Source organism: Scyliorhinus torazame, unplaced genomic scaffold (genome assembly GCF_047496885.1).
Source record: "Scyliorhinus torazame isolate Kashiwa2021f unplaced genomic scaffold, sScyTor2.1 scaffold_1018, whole genome shotgun sequence".
NCBI lineage: Eukaryota > Metazoa > Chordata > Chondrichthyes > Carcharhiniformes > Scyliorhinidae > Scyliorhinus > Scyliorhinus torazame.
The window spans coordinates 30,610-51,416 of NW_027308745.1; the positions used below are offsets into that span (position 1 = coordinate 30,610).

At 48.9% G+C, this 20,807-nt stretch overlaps 1 protein-coding gene across 1 annotated transcript in view; it reads right to left on the reverse strand.

The window, feature by feature from the left end:
• Nucleotides 1–20,807, reverse strand: part of LOC140406919 (ethanolamine kinase 1-like) — a gene marked incomplete at its 3' end in the record, with an annotated part of 40,525 nt that overhangs the window by 8,287 nt on the left and 11,431 nt on the right. The window contains exon 2 of the mRNA XM_072494774.1: nucleotides 13,220–13,360. Within this exon, the coding sequence (XP_072350875.1) occupies nucleotides 13,220–13,360 (141 nt within the window). The remainder of the gene's footprint in view (nucleotides 1–13,219; nucleotides 13,361–20,807) is intronic.

Consider the following 20,807-nt stretch of genomic DNA (forward strand, 5'->3'; position numbering starts at 1 on the left):
CGCATGCTGGCGCACCAGCTGCGGAGGCAGGTTGCGTCCAGGGAAATATTGAAGATCCGGACTGGGGCTGGGGATGTGGTGTCAGAGCCAGGGAAGATAAATGAGGCATTTAGAGAGTATTACCAGGGACTTTATGAGGTAGACCCAGGAGGAGAGGAGGGGGACATGGGGTCGTTTCTGGATGAGCTGGAATTTCCCCAGGTGGAGGAAGCAAAGAGGCAGGTGTTGGAGGAGCCCCTGGGGCTGGGGGAGGTGCTGGATAGTATCAGGGGTATGAAGTCGGGGAAGGCCCCTGGGCCGGATGGGTACCCGGCAGAATTTTATGAGGAATTTGCGTCGGACCAGGCACCACATCTGTTGGGGGCGTTTAATGAAGTGCTGGAGAAGGGGGAGTTGCCGGAGACGATGAAGCAGGCAGTAATCACACTAATCCCCAAAAAGGGAAGGATCCGGTGGAATGTGGGTCGTATAGACCCAAATCACTACTGAACACGGATGTGAAAGTATTGGTTAAGTTGTTGGCGGGGAGGAAGGAGGATTGTGTCCCGGGGGTGGTTGCAGAAGATCAAACAGGCTTCGTGAAGGGCAGGCAGCTCGCGAGTAATATAAGACGGCTGTTGAATGTGGTGATGAATCCGTCGAGAGCTCTGGTACCGGAGGTGGTGGTGTCCATGGACGTGGAGAAAGCATTTGATCGGGTGGAGTGGCGGTACTTGTTCGATTTGTTTGGAAGGTTTGGGTTTGGGCTGAGATTTGTGGCATGGGTGCAGTTGCTGTATGTGGCGCCAAGAGCGAGGGTGAGGACGAATTATATGAGCTTACAAAGCTTTGACTTACACAGGGGTACGAGGCAGGGGTGCCCGCTGTCACCGCTGCTTTTTGCGCTGGCCATAGAGCCATTGGCGATGGCTCTCAGGGGGTCGGCAGAGTGGCAGGGGATAATGAGAGGACAGAGGGAGCATCGGGTGTCGCTCTATGCCGATGACCTCTTGCTGTATGTTTCGGATCCGTTGGAGAGTATGGGAAGGATTATGGGCCTGTTGAGGTGGTTTGGAGGGTTCTCGGGATACAAGCTGAATGTAGGGAAAAATGAGGTATTCCCGGTGAATGAGCTGGCACAGCAGGTTAATTTAGGGGGAATGCCATTTACGGTAGCGAGGGATAGGTTTAGGTACTTGGGGATTCAGGTAGCGAGGGAATGGACGGGACTCCATAAGAACTTAACGAAGCTGGTGGAGGAGACCAGGGAGGATCTTAAGAGGAGGAATACTCTGCACTTAACGTTTGCGGGGAGGGTCCAAGTGGTGAAAATGAATATTCTGCCGAGGTTCTTGTTTATCTTTCAGGCTCTCCCAATCTTTATACCAAAGGCCTTTTTTCGGAAAGTGGACACAATCATCTCTGACTTTCTATGGGCGGGGAAGGTGCCGAGGGTGGGGAGGACCCTGCTACAAGAGGCAGAGGCAGCAGGGGGGGGTTGGCGTTGCCAAACTTGCTTCATTATCATTGGGCGGCGAATGTGGACAGGTGGTGGTGGGAAGGAGAAGGGGTAGAGTGGGTTAGGATGGAGGAGGAATCTTGTAAGGGGTCTAGTTTGAGGGCTATGGGGACGGCAGCATTGCCAATGGCTCCGAGTAGGTATTCAGGGAGCCCAGTGGTGCAGTCCATGGTGAAGATATGGAATCAGCTGAGGAGGCATTTTAGGGTGGAAGGGATGTCGGTGCTAACGCCGCTGTGCGAGAATCATGGGTTTGAGCCGGGGGGGATGGATAATGTATACAGGAGGTGGAGGGAAGTGGGGCTGGTGAGGGATTTGTATTTGGAGGAAGGGTTTGCCAGTCTGGAGGAGCTAAGGGAGAGGGTAGAGCTGCCGAGGGGTAGTGAGTTCAGGTATCTGCAGGTTTGGGACTTTGCACAAAAGGTCTGGAAGGGGTTCCCTAGATTGCCGGGATACACCCTGCTGGAGCGACTGCTGCTTCCGGATGTGGAAGGGGAGGGAAGAATTGGGGATTTATATAAGTGGCTGGGGGAGCAGGAAGGCGAGCGGGTGGTGAAGATCAAGGAGAAATGGGAAGCGGAGTTGGGAATGGAGATCAATTGGGGAGTATGGAGTGAGGCACTGCGAACGGTAAACAGGACCTCCTCTTGTGCAAGGATGAGCCTGATACAGTTTAAGGTGGTGCACAGGGTGCATATGACTCGGGCGAGAATGAGTGGGTTCTTTCAGGGGGTAGCAGATGAGCATGAGAGGTGTGGGCGGGGGGCAGCGAATCATGCGCACATGTTTTGGGGTTGTGAAAAATTGAGAAGATTCTTGCCGGGAGCCTTCACGGTCTTAGCCAGGACAGTGGAGGAGGGAGTGGACCCGGACCCTTTGGTGGCGATATTTGGGGTTTCAGAGAAGCCGGAGCTCATGGAGAGGAGGAAGGCCGATGTCTTGGCCTTCGCCTCTCTGATTGCACAAATTTTGCTGGAGTGGCGGTCGGCATCGCCACCGGGGGTAGCAGCATGGTTGGGTGACCTGTGTGATTGCCTGAAGTTAGAGAAGATAAAGTATGAGTTAAGGGGCTCAGCAGGGGAGTTTGAGGAAAGGTGGGGGATGTTTGTGACTGTGTTTGAGGAGCTATTCGTCGTGGGGGGGGGGGGGGGGGGGGGGGGGAGATAGGGAGTGGGGGGGGGGGGGGTGAAAAAGGACAAAAATCTGTACAAACTGTATAGTTGATTGTTTGGAAGAATGTTTCCCGGGGTGTTTATTTGCTGTAACCTACTTTGATACAAGTTTGAATAAAATGCGCTTTAAAAAAAAGGAAGTGCTAAAGGTTTTGGCCAATGTTGGGATCATGACCGATACAAGCTTGGAGGGCCGAAGGGCCTGTTCCTGTGCTGTATCGTTCTTTGTTCTTTGATACTGGCCAGCAGATTGGACAGTGAGGTGGCAGCTGACATTCGACATAGCTAATAGTGGATATAAAAGCAAGTTAGTAACAAATTAATTTGACAAAGAGCCTAATACAGCCACGTTTGGCAGTTTTGTGTACAATCTGGCCACCCCAATAAATGAAGAATATAACTACCATAGTGAAGTTGGAGTCGAGATTGATTAGGATGTTACGTGGGAAGAGGGTTTATAGATATGATGAGAGACTTCGAGAAATATATAAAAGCAAATAACTGCGGATGCTGGAATTTGAAACCAAAGAGGAAATGTTGGAAAATCTCAGCAGGTCTGGCACCCTTTGACAAAGGGTCACCTGGACTCAAAACATGAACTCTTTTCTCTCCCTAGAGAAATATACATATTGATTCTCAGGATATGGGCATCATTGGAAAGGCCAGCATTGATTGTCCATCCCTAACTGCCCGTGAAAAAGTGGTGACGTTTTTTTGATTCCCACAGTTCTGTTACGTAGGGAATTCCTGGATTTTGACGCAGCAACAATGAAGGAATTTCCAAGTCAGGATGGTGTGGGACTTGGAGGAGAGACTTGGGAGTTGGTGGCAATCCCATGCACCATCCACCCTCATCTTTGTAGGCCTGGTGGAAGTTGTGTATTTGGGACATGCGGTCAGAGCAGCCTTGAGGTGTCATTCCTTCATTTATGTTAGTGACTTGGTTGAGGGAGGTGAATGTACTATTACCAAGTTTGCGAATTACACTAGAATAGGTGGGAAAACAAGTGGTGAGGGTGACACAAAGAGGGATATAGACAGGTTAAGCGAGTGGGCAAAAACTTGGCAGATAGAAAATAATGTCGGTAAATGTGAAGTTAAGCAAATTGGTAGGAACTATAAAAGGAGCGGAATATTGTTTAAATGGAGAAAGACTGTAGAAAGCTGCGGCACAAAGGGATGGGGGGTTCCTCATGTATACATTACACAAAGTTAGCATTGCAAGTTCAGCAGGTAATTGGAAAGGGAAATGGAATGTTGGCCTTTATTTTTTTTAAAAAAAAATCTTTCCAATGAAGGGACAAAATTAGCGCGGCCAATCCACCCATCCTGCACATCTTTGGGTTGTGGGGGTGAGACCCACGCAGACACGGGGAGAATGTGCAAACTCCACACGGACAGTGACCCAGGGCCGGGATCAAACCCAGATCCTCAGCACCGTGAGGCAGCAGTGCTAACCACTGCGCCACCCTTACGTTCCGCATTTCTAAAGAGTTCAGCTTGGAAGATGCAGCCAGAAAGGCGGAGACACATTAGAGCATTAAAAGATTTGAGCACGGTGGCAATTCAATGATATAAAAAAATAAATTTAGAGTACCCAATTATTTTTTTTTCCAATTAAGGAGCAATTTAGCGTGGCCAATCCACCTACCCTGCACATCTTGTGGGGGCGAAACCCACACAGACACGGGAGTGTGTGCAAACTCCACACGGACAGTGATCCAGAGTCGGGATCGAAAATGGGTCCTCGATGCAATGAGGCAGCAGTGCTAACCACTGCACCACCGTGCCGCCCCCAATGATGATTGTTGCTTTGTGGAAGATCCAGGTCATGTATACATAGCACTGTATACACAATATACAATTTATTGGAAAGAGTACTGTCTAATATACAAATACAGCAAATGATCTACATCAAATATGGCTGTACTTCATTACATGAGTAGGGTTCTTCACTCAATTCATATTTCCTGAATGGATTTAAAATCACAATTGTCTAATCCCGTTTAAGGTCATCAGAACCTAAAAACACTATTAATCCATTAAATCGCTTCACCCAGCTGTTGGAAATGTTCACCTTAGTTTGTAGCCTAAACAGACTCGAGTCAGAGAATGGTACGGCACCAACTCTGAAGCGACGACTCGCACAAATCCACAGATTGATGCAAAACTAAGAGCAGGAGATGGTACGGGCGGCACGGTAGCACATGTGCTTAGCACTGTTGCTTCACTGCCCCAGGGTCCTGGGTTCGATTCCCAGCTTGGGTCGCTATCAGTGCGAAGTCTGCACGTTCTCCCTGTGTTTGCGTGTTTCGGTTTGCGTGTGGCGACTAGGGGATTTTCACAGTAACTTCTCTGCAGTGTTAATGTAAGTCTACTTGTGACAACAATAAAGGTTATTATTATTATAGTGCTATTACTGAAGGCATGCGCTCAAATAGACCTGCTGGTTAAGACATTTTTGAGGCCGTATCAATCAGCAGTCTTTCATGTTTGAAAATGATCCAAATTCTTTTCACATTGGTAAATGCATACATAGGATTTGAAAACATTGAAAGATTTTCATTCACATTTTTAAAGCGTTCAAACAGATTTCATGACTGATCGATCGTTCTTATCCTCATCCTCCACTCTTGCATTTCTTATTCATTTCATTCCACTAATGACTGTGGAGTCACTGTTAAATCATCAGTGCAAGGGTTTCTCTCTATTTAACCAGAGATGCGACTTATAAACATACAAACAAGGAGTAGGAATCGGCCATTTTGCCCCTCGAAACTGTTCTGCCATTTAATAAGATCTGACACTAACCACAAATCTGCATACCGCCCACTCCCGATAACCTTTCACCCCCTTGCTTACCAAGAATATATCCACCTCTGCCTTATGTCATGATATTCAGATAAACATCATGGTGCAAACACACATACACACTGATGGACAGATCAACGGACCAATCAATACACACACAACATCACAGCCAATTACAGGCAAGAGCATACACACTATAAAACGGGGAACACAACACTTCCCGCTCATTCCAGCAGGAGACAGCTCAGGGCACAGAGCTCACAGCAAGCCACTTAGACATTCACCATGTGCTGAGTGCCACTCCAAGATAGTGTTAGGGCTAGGTCCACAGGTTAGAGGGTAATGAACGAACCACAGTAACCGGTTTACAGATGTTGTTATTGTTAGTAATAAAACTGAGTTGAACCATCCGCAACCGTATATGTTCGTCTGTGTAGCAGAGCACTCAACATGACACCTTAAAAATATTCAAAGACTCTGCTTCCACTGCCTTTTCAGGAAGAGAGTTCCAGAGAGTCACGACCCTGAGAGAAAACACTTTTCTTCATCTCCATTTTAAATAGGCAACCCCGTATTTTTATACAGTGACTCCTAGTTCTAGATTCGAGAAGCATCTTCTCCACACTCACTCTGTCCAGAACCATCTGGATCTTATACATTTCAATCAAGTTGCACCTCACTCTTCGAAACTTCAGTGGGTACAAACATAGCCTGTCAAACCGGTTCTCAATTGTTTCACCAGCGTAAGGATTTTGCACTCTGTGACGTATGAAGCTATTTAATATTAGGCGGGATAAAGATTTTTTTATTGTTGTCTTATTTTTACACCAAATATTTTAATTATTTAAAAAATAACATCCTCCAAAAAAATCCAAGTATGCTATTACTTTACTTTATTCGTAGTTACACAGGTGAGACTGCATCTGGAGTACTGGGCACAGCTTTGATCCCCCTGCATCAAAGATGTAAATGCATTAGAGGCGGTTCGGAGAAGGTTCACCAGACTGATTCCAGGGATGAAGAATTGTCTTATGAAGGGAGATTGAGCTGGAGAGGCCGATATTCGCTGGAGTTTAGAAGAATGAGAGATCATCTAATTGAGATGTGTAAGGTGCTAAAGGGTGTGGACAGGGCAGACATGGAATGGATGTTTCCACTTGTTGGACATTCTAGAAGGAGAAACCACGGGCTGGATTCTCCGCCGGCGGGAGTCTCCGTTTTACCGGCAGCCCGGGGGTTTCCCGACGGCGTGGGGCTGCCCCACAATGGGAAACCCCATTGACCAGCCGGCGGAACGGAGCATCCCGCCAGCGTGCTGACACAGAAATGTGACGCGGCGGGACGGACAATCCAGTCCCAGAGTTTTAGGCTAAGGGGTGGCAGATTTAAAACGGAAATGAGGAGTAATTATTTCACTCAAAGGGTGGTGAATCTGTGGAATTCTCTAACCCGAGAGTGCAGTGGATGCCGGAACACTAAACAAATTTGAGAAGATAGATATTTTTAAAATTAATTAATTTATTTTTAAAACGCATTTTATTCAAACTTGTATCAAAGTAGGTTACAGCAAATAAACACCCCAGGAAACATTCATCCCAACAATCAACTATACAGTTTGTACAGATTTTTCTCCTTTTTCACCGCCCCCCCACCCCCCCCCTCCACCCTCCCGGCGACGAACAGCTCCTCAAACACGGTCACAAACATCCCCCACCTTTTCTCAAACTCTCCCGCTGAGCCCCTTAACTCATACTTTATCTTCTGTAACCGCAGGAAGTCATACAGGTCACCCAACCATGCTGCTACCCCCGGTGGCGATGCCGACCGCCACTCCAGCAAAATTCGTCGCCGTGCAATCAGAGAGGTGAAGATCAAAACATCAGCCTTCCTCCTGTCCATGAGCTCCGGCTTCTCTGAAACCCCAAATATCCACTCCCTCCTCCACTCTCCTGGCTAAGACCGCGAACACTCCCGCCCAGAACCTTCCCAATTTTTCACAACCCCAAAACATGTGCGCATGATTCGCTGGCCCCCGCCCACACCTCTCACACTCATCTGCTACCCCCTGAAAGAAACCACTCATTCTCGCCCGAGTCATATGCACCCTGTGCACCACCTTTAACTGTATCAGGCTCATCCTTGTGTCATGTTATTCACCCAGGGGTAACACGGACTGCAACAGGATGCAGATGAACGGTAAAGCATACACCAAACGTAGGCATTGGTTCAATATGATTTATTGAACTTCTGTAACAATGCACACAGCTGGCTGTGGGTTGACACTCGACTTCTCCAAGTGTACTAACTCTACTTACTAGACCAGACTAGCTCTGATTCACGATATAGACCCCTTTTTCGACCTTCCCGTTAGGTTGCGGGTAATGCGGGCTCGAGGTAATGTGCTTGAACTCGTATAGTTTCGCGAAGTTGGATCCCTCTTGGCTGTAGAAGCAGGGACCGTTGTCGCTCATGACCGTGAGCGGAATACCATGCCTGGCAAATGTCTCCTTGTAGGCCTTGATGACAGTCCTTGATGTGAGGTCGGACAGTTTCACCACTTCAGGGTAACTCAGGAAGTAGTCAATTATGAGCACGTAGTCACGTCCATTGGAGTGAAAAAGGTTGATTCCCACCTTAGACCACGGAGAGGTCATGATCTTGTGTTGCTGGAGTGTTTCTTTGGGCTGAGCAGGCTGGAAACACTGGCAAGTCGCACAATTGAGAACCATGTTGGCTATGTCCTCGTTGATGCCAGGCCAATAGACAGCCTGCTGGGCCCTGCGCCTGCATTTCTCGATACCGAGGTGTCCCTCGTGGATCTGTTTGAGCACTAAGCTCTGGAGGCTGCGAGGAATAACTAAACGATCCAGCTTGAGGAGGATCCCCTCGACAACTGTTAGGTCATCGTTGACATTAAAGAACTGGGGCACTGCCCTTTCTGCCAACCGTTTGCAAGGTGATGTATGACCCGCTGCCAAAGAGGGTACTTGGCGACAAGACCCTAACGCAGTGATGGCATTGCCATTATAATCAAGCAGCTGGCAGGCCGGCGGAAGAATTTGTGGCTGCCTTTGGGGATGCGAGCAAGATCTGCTTGAGGTATGAGATTGGCTGAAGCACCAGTGTCCAGCTTGAACCAGACGCTGCATTGGTTGACTTGTACAACAGCACGCCATTCGTCCGCAGAATCCACGTTGAGGATGGGTAGGCGTGTTGCTGAATTTGAGGAGGCCTTGTCATACGTGGTAATGATGCCCACACGATATGGGGACTCCAGGCAGTCGTCCTCTGGATCCGTGGTGTTACTAGGTTCCAAATCCAGCAGCTCTTGCTGCACACTTCAAACTCGTTTGCGTTGCAACTGGGATCGGTGGCCCACGATCGGAGGTGCAGACCTGCACAAGGCTGCATAATGGCCAGGCTTCCCACAATTTAAACATCGCCCGCCTCTTGCAGGGCATTGCCACTTTAAGTGAGTGGTGCCGCAGTTCAGGCACGTCATGGCATTGACGTCGTAACGCTCAGTGCGTCATCGCACATGCTCAGTGCAGTCAGCCGCCGCTCGCACCTGCGCAGTGTGGTCTTCAGCCGCTTTGTTCTCCCGTCCATGGTGCGCATGTGTGGGACCCTGGGAAAAGCACGCGAAATGGCCGCCTTCATCGATGCTAAGGCGCTGCATTCGGGCGATGGGCTGTACACTCTCTGCCTCGTGGGAGGCAAGTTGGTCCTGTTCAGCCGATTTAAGGCGGGAGTAGCGACTTTTCGCCTGTTCACTTTACACGTCTCGATGGCTACTGGCAGGATCATGTTTTTTATTTTTAGGAGCTGCTCCCGCAGGGCGTCGAAGTGGACCCCAAACACGATCTGATCCCTGGGAATCAGCGGTGTCCCCGTAGTTGCAGGATTGCGCTAATATGCGGAGATGAGTTAGAAAGGATTGGAAAGGCTCATCCTTACCCTGAAGGCGTTGCTGGAAGACGGAGCGCTCAAAGCTCTTGTTCGTTTCGACTTCACAGTGACTGTCGAATTTGGCTAACACGGTCTGGAACTTGGTCTTGTCCTCGCCGTCGGCAAAAGTGAGCGAATTGAAGATTTGGATGGCCGGGTCCCCCGCAGTCGATAGGAGCAGTGTGATTTTTCTGGCATCGGACGCATCCTCCAGGCCCGAGGCCTCGATGTGTAGACTGAATTTCTGCTTGAAGACCCGCCAGTTGGCGCCGAGATTTCCGGAGATCCGGAGCGGTCGAGGGGCCTGGATCTTCTCCATGCCGCTGGAAGGCACTTGCTGGTCGTCACTGAATTATTCACGGTAAATTACTTAGATGAAGTAGATTCCTGGTATCATGTCGTGTTTTTCACCCTGGGTAACACGGACTGCAACAGGATGCAGATGAACGATAAAGCATACACCAAACGTAGGCGTTGGTTCAATACGATTTATTGAACTTCTGTAACAGTGCACACAGCTGGCTGTGGGTTGACACTCGACTACTCTAAGTGTACTAACTCAAACTTACTAGACCAGACGAGCTCTGATCCACGTGTAGAAGGTGCTGACTGATGTATACACCCTGACTGTCACTACAGTTGTCACCAGTGGAAAGAGGCGGAGTGCTGATGCCTCGTGTGTTTTATAGTTGGAAGCCCCCCTCTGGTATTCTCTCTGGTGGTTGGTTGTGTTCTGTCCTGTATGTTGATTGGCTAACCTTGGTGTCTGTCACTGCCTGTTTTTACCTCATTATGTGCATGGGTGCATATTATGACAACTTGCACAAGAGCAGGTCCCGTTTACCCTTCGCAGTGCCTCACTCCATACTCCCCAATTGATCTCCATTCCCAACTCCGCTTCCCATTTCTCCTTGATCTTCACCACCCGCTCGCCTCCCTGCTCCCCCAGCCACTTATATATATCCCCAATTCTTCCCTCCCCTTCCACATCCGGAAGCAGCAGTCGCTCCAGCAGGGTGTATCCCGGCAATCTAGGGAACCCCTTCCAGACCTTTCGTGCAAAGTCCCTAACCTGTAGATACCTGAACTCACTGCCCCTCAGCAGCTCTACCCTCTCCCTTAGCTCCTCCAGACTGGCAAACCCTTCCTCCAAATACAAATCCCTCACCTTGACCAGCCCCACTTCCCTCCACCTCCTGTATACACTAACTGTCCCCCCCGGATCAAACCCATGATTCTCGCACAGCGCCGTTAGCACCGACATCCCTTCCACCCTAAAATGCCTCCTCAGCTGATTCCATATCTTCACCATGGACTGTACCACTGGGCTCCCTGAATACCTACTCGGAGCCATTGGCAATGCTGCCGTCACCATAGCCCTCTAACTAGACCGCTTACAAGATTCCTCCTCCATTCTAACCCACTCTACCCCTTCTCCTTCCCACCACCGCCGCACCTTGTCCACAATCGCCGCCCAATAATAATGAAGCAAGTTTGGCAATGCCAACCCCCCCTGCTGCCTCTGCCTCCTCCCCACCCTCGGCACCTTCCCCGCCCATACAAAGTCAGAGATGATTGTGTCCCACTTTCCAAAAAAAGGCCTTTGGTATAAAGATCGGGAGAGCCTGAAAGATAAACAAGAAACTCGGCAGAATATTCATTTTCACCACTTGGACCCTCCCCGCCAACGTTAAGTGCAGTGTATCCCTCCTCTTTAGATCCTCCCTAGCCTCTTCCACCAGCTTTGTTAAGTTCCACTTACGGAGTCCCGTCCATTCCCTCGCTACCTTCTATCAAGTACCGCCACTCCATCCGATCAAATGCTTTCTCCGCGTCCATGGACCCCACCACCTCTGGTACCAGAGCTCTCGACGGATTCATCACCACATTCAACAACCGTCTTATATTACTCGCGAGCTGCCTGCCCTTCACGAAGCCAGTTTGATCTTCTGTAACCACCCCCGGGACACAATCCTCCATCCCCACTGCCAACAACTTAGCCAATACTTTCACATCCGTGTTCAATAGTGATTTGGGTCTATACGACCCACATTCCACCGGATCCTTCCCTTTTTTGGGGGATTAGTGTGATTACTGCCTGCTTCATCGTCTCCGGCAACTCCCCCTTCTCCAGCGCTTCATTAAACGCCCCCAACAGATGTGGTGCCTGGTCCGACGCAAATTCCTAATAAAATTCTGCCGGGTACCCATCCGGCCCAGAGGCCTTCCCCGACTTCATACCCCTGATACTATCCAGCACATCACTCAGCCCCAGGGGCTCCTCCAATGCCTGCCTCTTTGCTTCCTCCACCTGGGGAAATTCCAGCTCGTCCAGAAACCATCCCATGTCCCCCTCCTCTCCTCCTGGGTCTGTCTCATAAAGTCCCTGGTAATACTCTCTAAATGCCTCATTTATCTTCCCTGGCTCTGACACCACATCCCCTGCCCCAGTCCGGATCTTCAATATTTCCCTGGACGCAGCATGCCTCCGCAGCTGGTGCGCCAGCATGCAGCTCGCCTTCTCCCCATACTCGTACTGCACCCCTCTTGCCCTACGCAGTTGCCCTACCGCCCTCCCCGTTGTCAGCCTGTCAAATTGCCCCTGCAACTTTTTCCTCCTCGCCCCCCTCCACGGTGGGCACCCTCGACTATTCCCTGTCCACCTCCACTATCTCGCTCACTAGACGGTCATGTTCCGCCCTCCTTTCCTTATTCGCACGAACCGTAAATGAGATAATTTCTCCCTAGACCACTGCCTTCAGTACTTCCCAAAAAATGCCCGCCGACACCTCCCCATTCTGATTGAACTCCACATAATCCCTAATCGCCAACCCCTCCTTATCAGAAAAACCTCCATCCGCCAACAACCCCGAGTCAAACCTCCACCCCAGCCTCTGCTCTCGTCCCGTACTGAACCAAATATCCAGCCAGTGGGGTGCATGGTCTGAGATAACTATCCCCGCATACTCTGCCCCCTCCACCCCAACCAAAATCTCCCGACTCACTACAAAGTAATCAATCCTCGAATACACCTTATAGACGTGTGAAAAGAAGGAATACTCCCTTCCCCCTTGGTTCTGAAAGTGCCATGGATCCACCATACCCATCCTCTCCATAAACCCCCCCCAGCTCCCTTGCCATTCGTACCCTGCCCATCGACCTGGGGCTCGATCTATCCACCCTCGGCTCCAGGACAGTTAAAATCTCCTCCCATGATCAACTGGTACGTGGCCAAATCCGGGATTGCTGCCAGCAACCCCCTCATAAAACCCACATCTTCCCAATTTGGGGCATACACATTTACCAACACTACCGGTGCCCCTTCCAATACCCCACTCACAATCACATATAGATCGTTTTTTAATTAGTCGCGGGATGAAGGGTTATGGAGAACAGGCTGGAAGGCGGAGATGAGGCCTAGGTGAGATCAGCCATGATTGTGTTGTTTGGCGGAGTGTGCTCGAGTGGCTGAATTGTTTACTCCTGCTCCTCTTTTACTTAAAAAGCTCACAGCCTTCTCAAGGTGAACAGATATTAATACACAAAGTCACATCGAAACAGCGAATAGCTGTCTTTTTCAATTTTGGAAAAGAACTCGGTATCCAAAAAAGCCACTCCTGCAAACATGCAAGGTAACACGGATGTTGTACAAGTTTGAGGCCTGAAGCTGCTGAAAACTAATTCACGGCCAGCTTTTCACGGAGCCAGTTTTGTATTCAGCAGAGTAACGGTCTCTCACTGCATAACTAGTCCAGCTGATCTCGATAAAGAGCAATTGTTGAGTACATACCGAGTATTTTTAGCTTCTGGTGTGAACTCCGAGGAGATGAGAGCCATGTACTTCCGCATTTTCATCCAGAGGTTGGGTTTAGGAATGCATCCGTTGTGGGCGTGTATGGAATGAATTCTTGCCAGCTCTGTCGCTATGAGCCTGCGGAGAGGTGGAAAAGGACGCACGTTATTCAAACAACCTGACCCCTGAAAGAGATGACACAGTCACTTCCCGAGTTATCACAGTACGGGTGAATTCAGGGCATACCAATCTGAGGAATGGCCGTCTTGTCAATTCCATACTTAGTGCTGCCACAGGAAAGGTCTTGCATTGATATAGCACCTTTCACAACCGCTCAAAGCACTGCACAGATAATCAGTTCTAATGAAAGGTCATTGACCTGAAACATTGGACTGGCATTTCTCGGCGGACATCATTCGCTGACGCCCGAATTCTCTCTTCCCGCTGCTTGTCAATGGATTTCCCGTTTAAGCCACCCATGCCGCCTGGAAAAAAACACAGTGGGGGGGGGGCTGGCACTGTGGCGGAAATAGAGAATCCCAACAGCCAGAGAATTCCGGCCAATATCTCAGTTCCTCTCCCTCGGTGCTCCCCACCATGCTGCAGTTATTATTTCCCATTTCCAGCATCTGCTGGGTTTGTTTTTTTTTGCGAGGGTTTTGAAGTGTCCCGCCTGTTGAAATGAAGGAGGCATGGCAGCCACTCTTCACACAGCAAGGCCACACATCGCCAAGGTAATAAGCAGGTAATCCACTGTCGACTCAACAAATGGGTTGAGCTCCAGATACAGCAAAAGGAGATGAGAGAGATGCAAGACAGACAATGGACACCACGCAGAAGCAGGAGATTGGGAAAGCGTTGTCAGAGGTGGATTTTAAGATGGGTCTGGATAGGAAGGCAAAGAGTAGTGGGGTGGGGGGGGGGGGGGGGGAGGAATTCCAGAGCATGCGGTCCCTATGACTACTGGCATGACCACCATCAGTGAAGCAAAGGGTTGTACGAGTGGTAGGGTGGCCACCCCCCAGAATGGGCCAGGAGTGTGCAGGGATTGAAGCTCAATCTCCTGGCATGGCTGTGTGAAACCTAGAGAAGAATCAGCGGAAGGTTTTGTCTCATTTATCATTTTCTTTGCACTTTTTTTTTTAAACCATATATAGCAATATTGAAAATGGGGGAAAATAATAATAATCTCTATTGTCACAAGTAGGCTTACACTGCAATGAAGTTACTGTGAAAAGCCCCTAGTTGCCACATTCTGGCACCTGTTTGGGTACTCTGAGGGAGAATTCAGAATGTCCAATTCACCAAACAGCGATAAGAAGGCTGTGAGACTGATAGTCAACTATCGGCCAATTGGGTAATGAGTCCTTTTGCTTTCCAATTGGAATAGAGGGAAAGGCACTATGTCACAACAATGGACGTTTTGGCCAACTAATGGCTGGAGTGTGGGGTTAGGTCATGTGATGAAACCTCCAGGAATATATTTAATAATAATAATCACTTATTGTCACAAGTAGGCTTCAATGAAGTTACTGCGAAAAGCCTCTAGTCGCCACCTGTTCGGGGAGGCTGGTACAGGAATTGAACCCCCGCTGCTGGCCTTGTTCTGCATTACAAGCCAGCTATTTAGCCCACTGTGCTAAACCACAGTTGGCAACCCCAACAAGCGGCCGTAGAAACAGGGATTGGGTGAGATAGACCACAGAGGGCTCTTGACCACAGAAACCATCATGGAGTCGATTGCGGTACAGGTTTCCGTCCCTTGAGCAGATCCGGCAGGGAGTTTAGATCCACACTACTCATCGATCCGCGACTGGAGGTGCCAAGTGGCAGATCCCGACGCACGTCCGGGTCCCGTTGCTCCTCAGCCCCAGATCTGAGCCACATAATAGCAAGGAAGTGCTGAATGGAGGGTGTGGCTTCTGCCCATCAGGACAAACACAAAAGAGAGATAAATTCTGTGGAAATAATGACAGCTAGATGGGGGATGCGTGAAACACTGGACCAAGAAGTGACTGATTTAAGATTAACAGACTAAAAAAAGGGTGAACCGTCACCAAAATGGAGTGCCAAAGACACCTGGGCCTAAACAATTCATGCAAAAAATATATTGTACAGTTTGAAGGAAAAACGAGGAGTTTTATGGAAAGTCCTGAAGGAGGAACAACGAGGAAAATAAATGGAGGACTAACAAGAGGGATTAAAACATGGTTCACAATGAACAAAACAGTGGAAGAACATTGCGCGCTATTAAAGGTAAGAGAGATGAGAGAACATGACTGCAGTATTCTTAAACCATAGAGAAAAAAAGTGGTGGTCGGTGAGGTGGAAGAAAATGGAACCAGTTCTTCTGGGAGATTACGGTTGAATATTTTCACAGCTCGTGAAATAACAGAAGGCTGGAAAATAGCTCATCCTAGTTCAGTTAATTTTCCATTGTGCCCGAGGGAATCATGGGTTTGGTCAGCTGATCACTAGAGAGGAGAGGGGAAAAAAACTTTATAAAACAAGCAGATGTGAGAGTTTTGTAACAGAAGAGATGATAAGTCTAAGATGGCAGTGGTTTACAAATGGCGATCGGTCCCTGTCTGGTATGTACTGAAACTCTTGTGCAAAAGTGGTGGAGAGTTCTTTTTTAAAAATCATTCTTGGAGATATGGGTGTTGCACCAATTTATCTCACATCCTCGATCCCCTCATGAAGGTGATGATGAACCTGCTGAAGGTGCCCCCATGGTCTTGTCGAGTTTAGACCCGGCAATGATGAAGGAACAGTGACAACAGAGTGTTTCGTTGTTATTCTGTATCTTTTTTAAAATCACGCAGCTCGACTTTAGCGAGTCATTTGAAAAGGTCCTAGTCAAAATGACAAATAAATAAAAAGACAATTTAAAAAAAAAAAAAATCAACAGCACGGTAGCACAGTGGTTAGCACTGTTGCTTCACAGCGCCAGGGTCCCAGGTTCGATTCCTGGCTTGGGTCACTGTCTGTGCGGAGTCTGCATGTTCTCCCCGGGTCTGCGTGGGTTTCCTCCGGGCGATCCGGTTTCCTCCCACAGTCCCGAAAGACGTGCTTGCTAGGTGATTTGGGCATTCTGAATTCTCCCTCAATGTACCCAAACAGGTGCTGTAGTGTAGCGACTAGGGGATTTTCACAGTAACTTCATTGCAGTGTTAATGTCAGCCTACTTGTGACAATAAAGATTATTAAAAATGAATTTGGCAGCTGTTTTTGGTTATGCAGCACGAGGTTGGTTCAGGAAGGCACAGACATTCATGAAGCAATCCCAAAGGGGCACCTAGCTTTTCAAAGTGGTTGAGAAGCAGGATATTAGGAGCAACGGGATGATGTTTTGAGATGTCTACAGAGCTTTGGAAACTAGGTAGATCACAGGTTTATTCGGTGAAATGCTTTTTTTAGTATCTTCCGCATCCTCAAGATATCACACTGGTCCTCACACCCAATAAGATACTTTTGAAATGTTATTTTGTCAACAAACACCATACCCAGTTTGCAAACATCTGGCCCCACACGCTCCAACAAGGTAAATAAGCAATTGATCTGTTTTAGCAATATCGGTAGCAGGGTAAATGTTGGTCAGGATACTAGCAAAACTCCCCTGCTCTTTATTCAAAGAGCAGGGATGGATTGCGTGCATTCTCTGGAGCGGGTCAACAGGGTTCTGTTTGTGATGTCTCATCTGAAGGATGAGCGATAGATCCAGTCTTTCCACAATCCTTCGGGTGCTGCATTCGAATAGCAGCCTATATTATGGGCTCCAGCGCCTGGAGTGGAGCTCGAACCCACCGCCTTCCGCATCAGAGGTGAATGCACTACCCCATTGTACAGAGACTACGTAGCCAGAAGAGCAAAGTTCAACAGTTGAAATGAAATGAAATGAAATGAAAATCGCTTATTGTCACAAGTAGGCTTCAAATGAAGTTACTGTGAAAAGCCCCTAGTCGCCACATTCCGGCGCCTGTTCGGGGAGGCTGTTACGGGAAATATGGTTGATCAAATATGGACCATCGCTAAATAAACAAAAGGTAAAATTAATGGTTACCTAATAAAAACAATAAACAAGAAATAAAAATTCTGACAGGGAACGTTTTTATAACGTGCAGCAGGCTGCGAGTGTTCGGAGTTCTGTTACCTGCCTATCTGGTAGAAGAGGATTCAATACTAACTTTCAAAAGGGAGGCAAAAGTAAACATTTAAAAATCGCAAGGCTATGGGGAAGGAGCAGAGGAGTGGAACTATCCAAAGAGCGGGAACACACAAAACTGACCCCAATGGCCGCCTACCGAGTGGCATTATTCCACAAAATTGTGTCACGGTTTTAAGGTGTCACCTTTTATTCCCTGTGATCATTTATATGTTTGCGAGTGTGCGTATTACTAACTCTTGGAGTGAGTGAGTTTGTTTTAAATAACAGGGCAGCACGGTAGCACAAGTGATTAACACTGTGGCTTCACAGCGCCAGGGTCCCAGGTTCGATTCCCCGCTGGGTCACTGTCTGTGCGGAGTCTGCACGTTCTCCCCGTGTGGGCGTGGGTTTCCTCCGGGTGCTCCGGTTTCCTCCCACACTCCAAAGACGTGCAGGTTAGGTGGATTGGCCATGCTAAATTGCCCTTAGTGACTAATAAAGGATAGGAGGGGTTATTGGGTTATGGGGATAGGGTGGAAGTGAGGGCTTAAGTGGGTCGGTGCAGACTCGATGGGCCGAATGGCCTCCTTCTGCACTGTATGTTCTAACACAGCAGATTCTTTAACCCTTTCCCAGGAGGTTACTGAAGAAAACAATGTCACTTTCACTCTCTCACACACAAAACTAGGTACAGTGGAACCTAAAGTGGAACGTATCTTGGTCTCCATTTTGTTGCAGGTTTGTTCCTTCATAGTTGGCTGAAATGAAGGCTTAGGAAGCTGCAGAAACGCCTCTGCAGTTGCGACGGCTCCTGCAGTCGATCTGCAGGAGGTTGGTTTTCTCAAGTGAGCATGAAGATAGAACCAGGTACAGGAAAGGAGAGGGGGTTTCTTAATCTCTCTGTGGTGTGGCCCTTTTTTCAGCCTGGTCGATTACGGCAGTTTGATGGCTGTGCTTGTTGGTCTGTCTCTCCCTGTGTGATAAAGTTCTGCCCTCAGGCTCTGTCTCCGAAAGCAGCTTGGATTTGCTTTGCTGTAACTTTAGCAGAGTACCGAGCTGGCTGCTATAATCAGGTGACCCCTGTAACAAATGCCAAGTCATCCTCCAAATAAGGCGTAATGATAGCTTTGATTACAGTCAGAATACTAATCCCACCTGCTGTCGTGGCTTTTATGGCTTCTACTTGTACCTGTGAGACGTCTTTTGAATTCTGAAGTGCCTGTCACGTCCATTTGTCTCCCTGGGTTTAGTGGTCACATCCAAAAGAGACAGTGAGCTCGTCAAAGTCCATTTTGAATCAGTCCACTTTTCCCCAAAAGCTTTTAAAGTACATTTTCACAATTTATTACAGTGTCGTGATACGCTTGTCGTGTGACCCAGGCTATAAAATGCACAAGATGGGCTTGGGGGCTTTGGCTAGTTTACTGAAAGCAACAGCACAGTACGAGGTGGCAGTGAGGGAATCCAACAGGGCCTAAAGATGCACAGTCAGTGCACGAGGGTGCATCGCCCAGGAATATGCCCAGTTGCAGAGGACAGTGTGCAATCTTGGCCCCTGTACCACAGCAAGGACGTCCAGAATTGGATGCTGCGCAAGAGGGGTAATTAAACTAATAGGTATCTGAATTAAGGAGTTGAGGAACCTAGAATTGCCTGTTCTTAAGATAAGGCACAACGCCAATTCCCTAAATTGAGGGAATTGTTAGAATTCATAGAATTTACAATGCAGTAGGAGGGCATTCGGCCCATCGAGTCTGCACCGGCCCTTGGAAAGAGCGCCCTACTTAAGCCCGCACCTCCATCCTATCCCCGTAACCCTACCCAACCACTTTGGAGACTAAGGGCAATTTAGCACGGCCAATCCACCTAACTTGCACATCTTTGGACTGTGGGTGGAAACCGGAGCACCCGGAGGAAACCCACGCACACACAGGGAGAACGTGCAGACTCCGCACAGACAGTGACCCAAGCTGGGATTCGAACCTGGGACCCTGGAGCTGTGAAGCAACAGTGACAACTACTGTGCCACCGTACCGGTGAACCCTAGTTAGACAAGACTGCCACAATCTCCACATCGGGGCACAGCCTCCAGATTAAGAGGGCACTGTTAATTGCTTTATGCACGGGAACAAAACGCAGATAGCACAAGAAAGTTTAAGAAGGAGAATTGGCTAGATAAATGAAGGCACAGTTGTGGGAACACAAGATTATGCACAAGGTGTGTTAAAAATAATTTCCCCTGCTTACCCATCAATACAAGACCAAAGAAATAATACTGATACAGGCCTTCTAGCTAAGGCTCCAGTGGCTAAAAGGCAGACCATGATATAATATTAGGCCATACAGGCAGAATCCCCCACAGTTCATTGTCTGATCTCAGCCCTCATCTATTCTCCTCTCTCAAAGCTTTCCACAGATACCCGCTGAATATTGTGCACAGGCCGTGAAGGAAAAAGAAGTCTGGAACTGGCCATGCCTCAGGCATGAAGAACAATGGCCACCGGGACAAGTTGGGCGGAATTCTCTGATCCTGAGGCTAAGTGTTGAGGCCGTCGGAAATGCCGTCGTGTTTCTCGACGGCGTCAACATGGCCTCAGGATCAGTAATTCTGGCCCCTACAGGGGGCCAGCACGGGACTGTAGCGGCGGGGTCTGCGCATGCGCAGTGGCTCCCTTCTCCACACCGGACCCGACACAACATGGCGTAGGGCAAAAGGGGCCGGCACGGATGAAAGGAGGCACCCAGCCCGAGAGGCCGGCCCGCCCCCCGATCGCGGGCCAGGCCACAACGGAGCCCCCTCCCGGGGTTGGAGCCCCCCTCCCACAGGCCGCCCCTGGACCCTTCCACGCTGAGGTCCCGCCAGCTGACAGCAGGTTAGAACGGCGCCAGCCGGACTAGGGTTTTTTGCGACGGCCGCTCGGCCCACCCGTCCACGGCGTCGGGGCGTGATTCGCGCCGGTCGCAGGGATTCTCCGGCCCGGCCCCGGGCTGAGAGAATCCCGCCAGGTGTTTCAGTCGCTGTTGGCCATATGTCCGAGCGATAGTTAATGCCTTAAGGAGAAGCAAAATAAAGAGAGGGGGGGTGATGCATGAATATGTTAATGAGACTGCAGCTGGAGTGTTCTCACTCAACGTTCTTTGGGAAATTAAGACGCCTGTCACTTTGGCCAACGCCAGGTAACGAATCGAAACTTTGTGGAGACGGAGTTTGGAGGCAATGCATATGTAGAATCTGTATTTGTGGCAATCAAACTGTAAAACTGAACGGAAACTGTTGACGCAGCAATACAAAAAATAGTAAAGTAATGACAGAAAAGCTCGAGCAATGATCATCACAATAGAAAGGTTCACACCCTGTACTGGGTGTATTACACATCACTCATTGGACTTTCTGTAGCAACATAAACTTTGTGACGGATGCAGGATTGTGGATATATT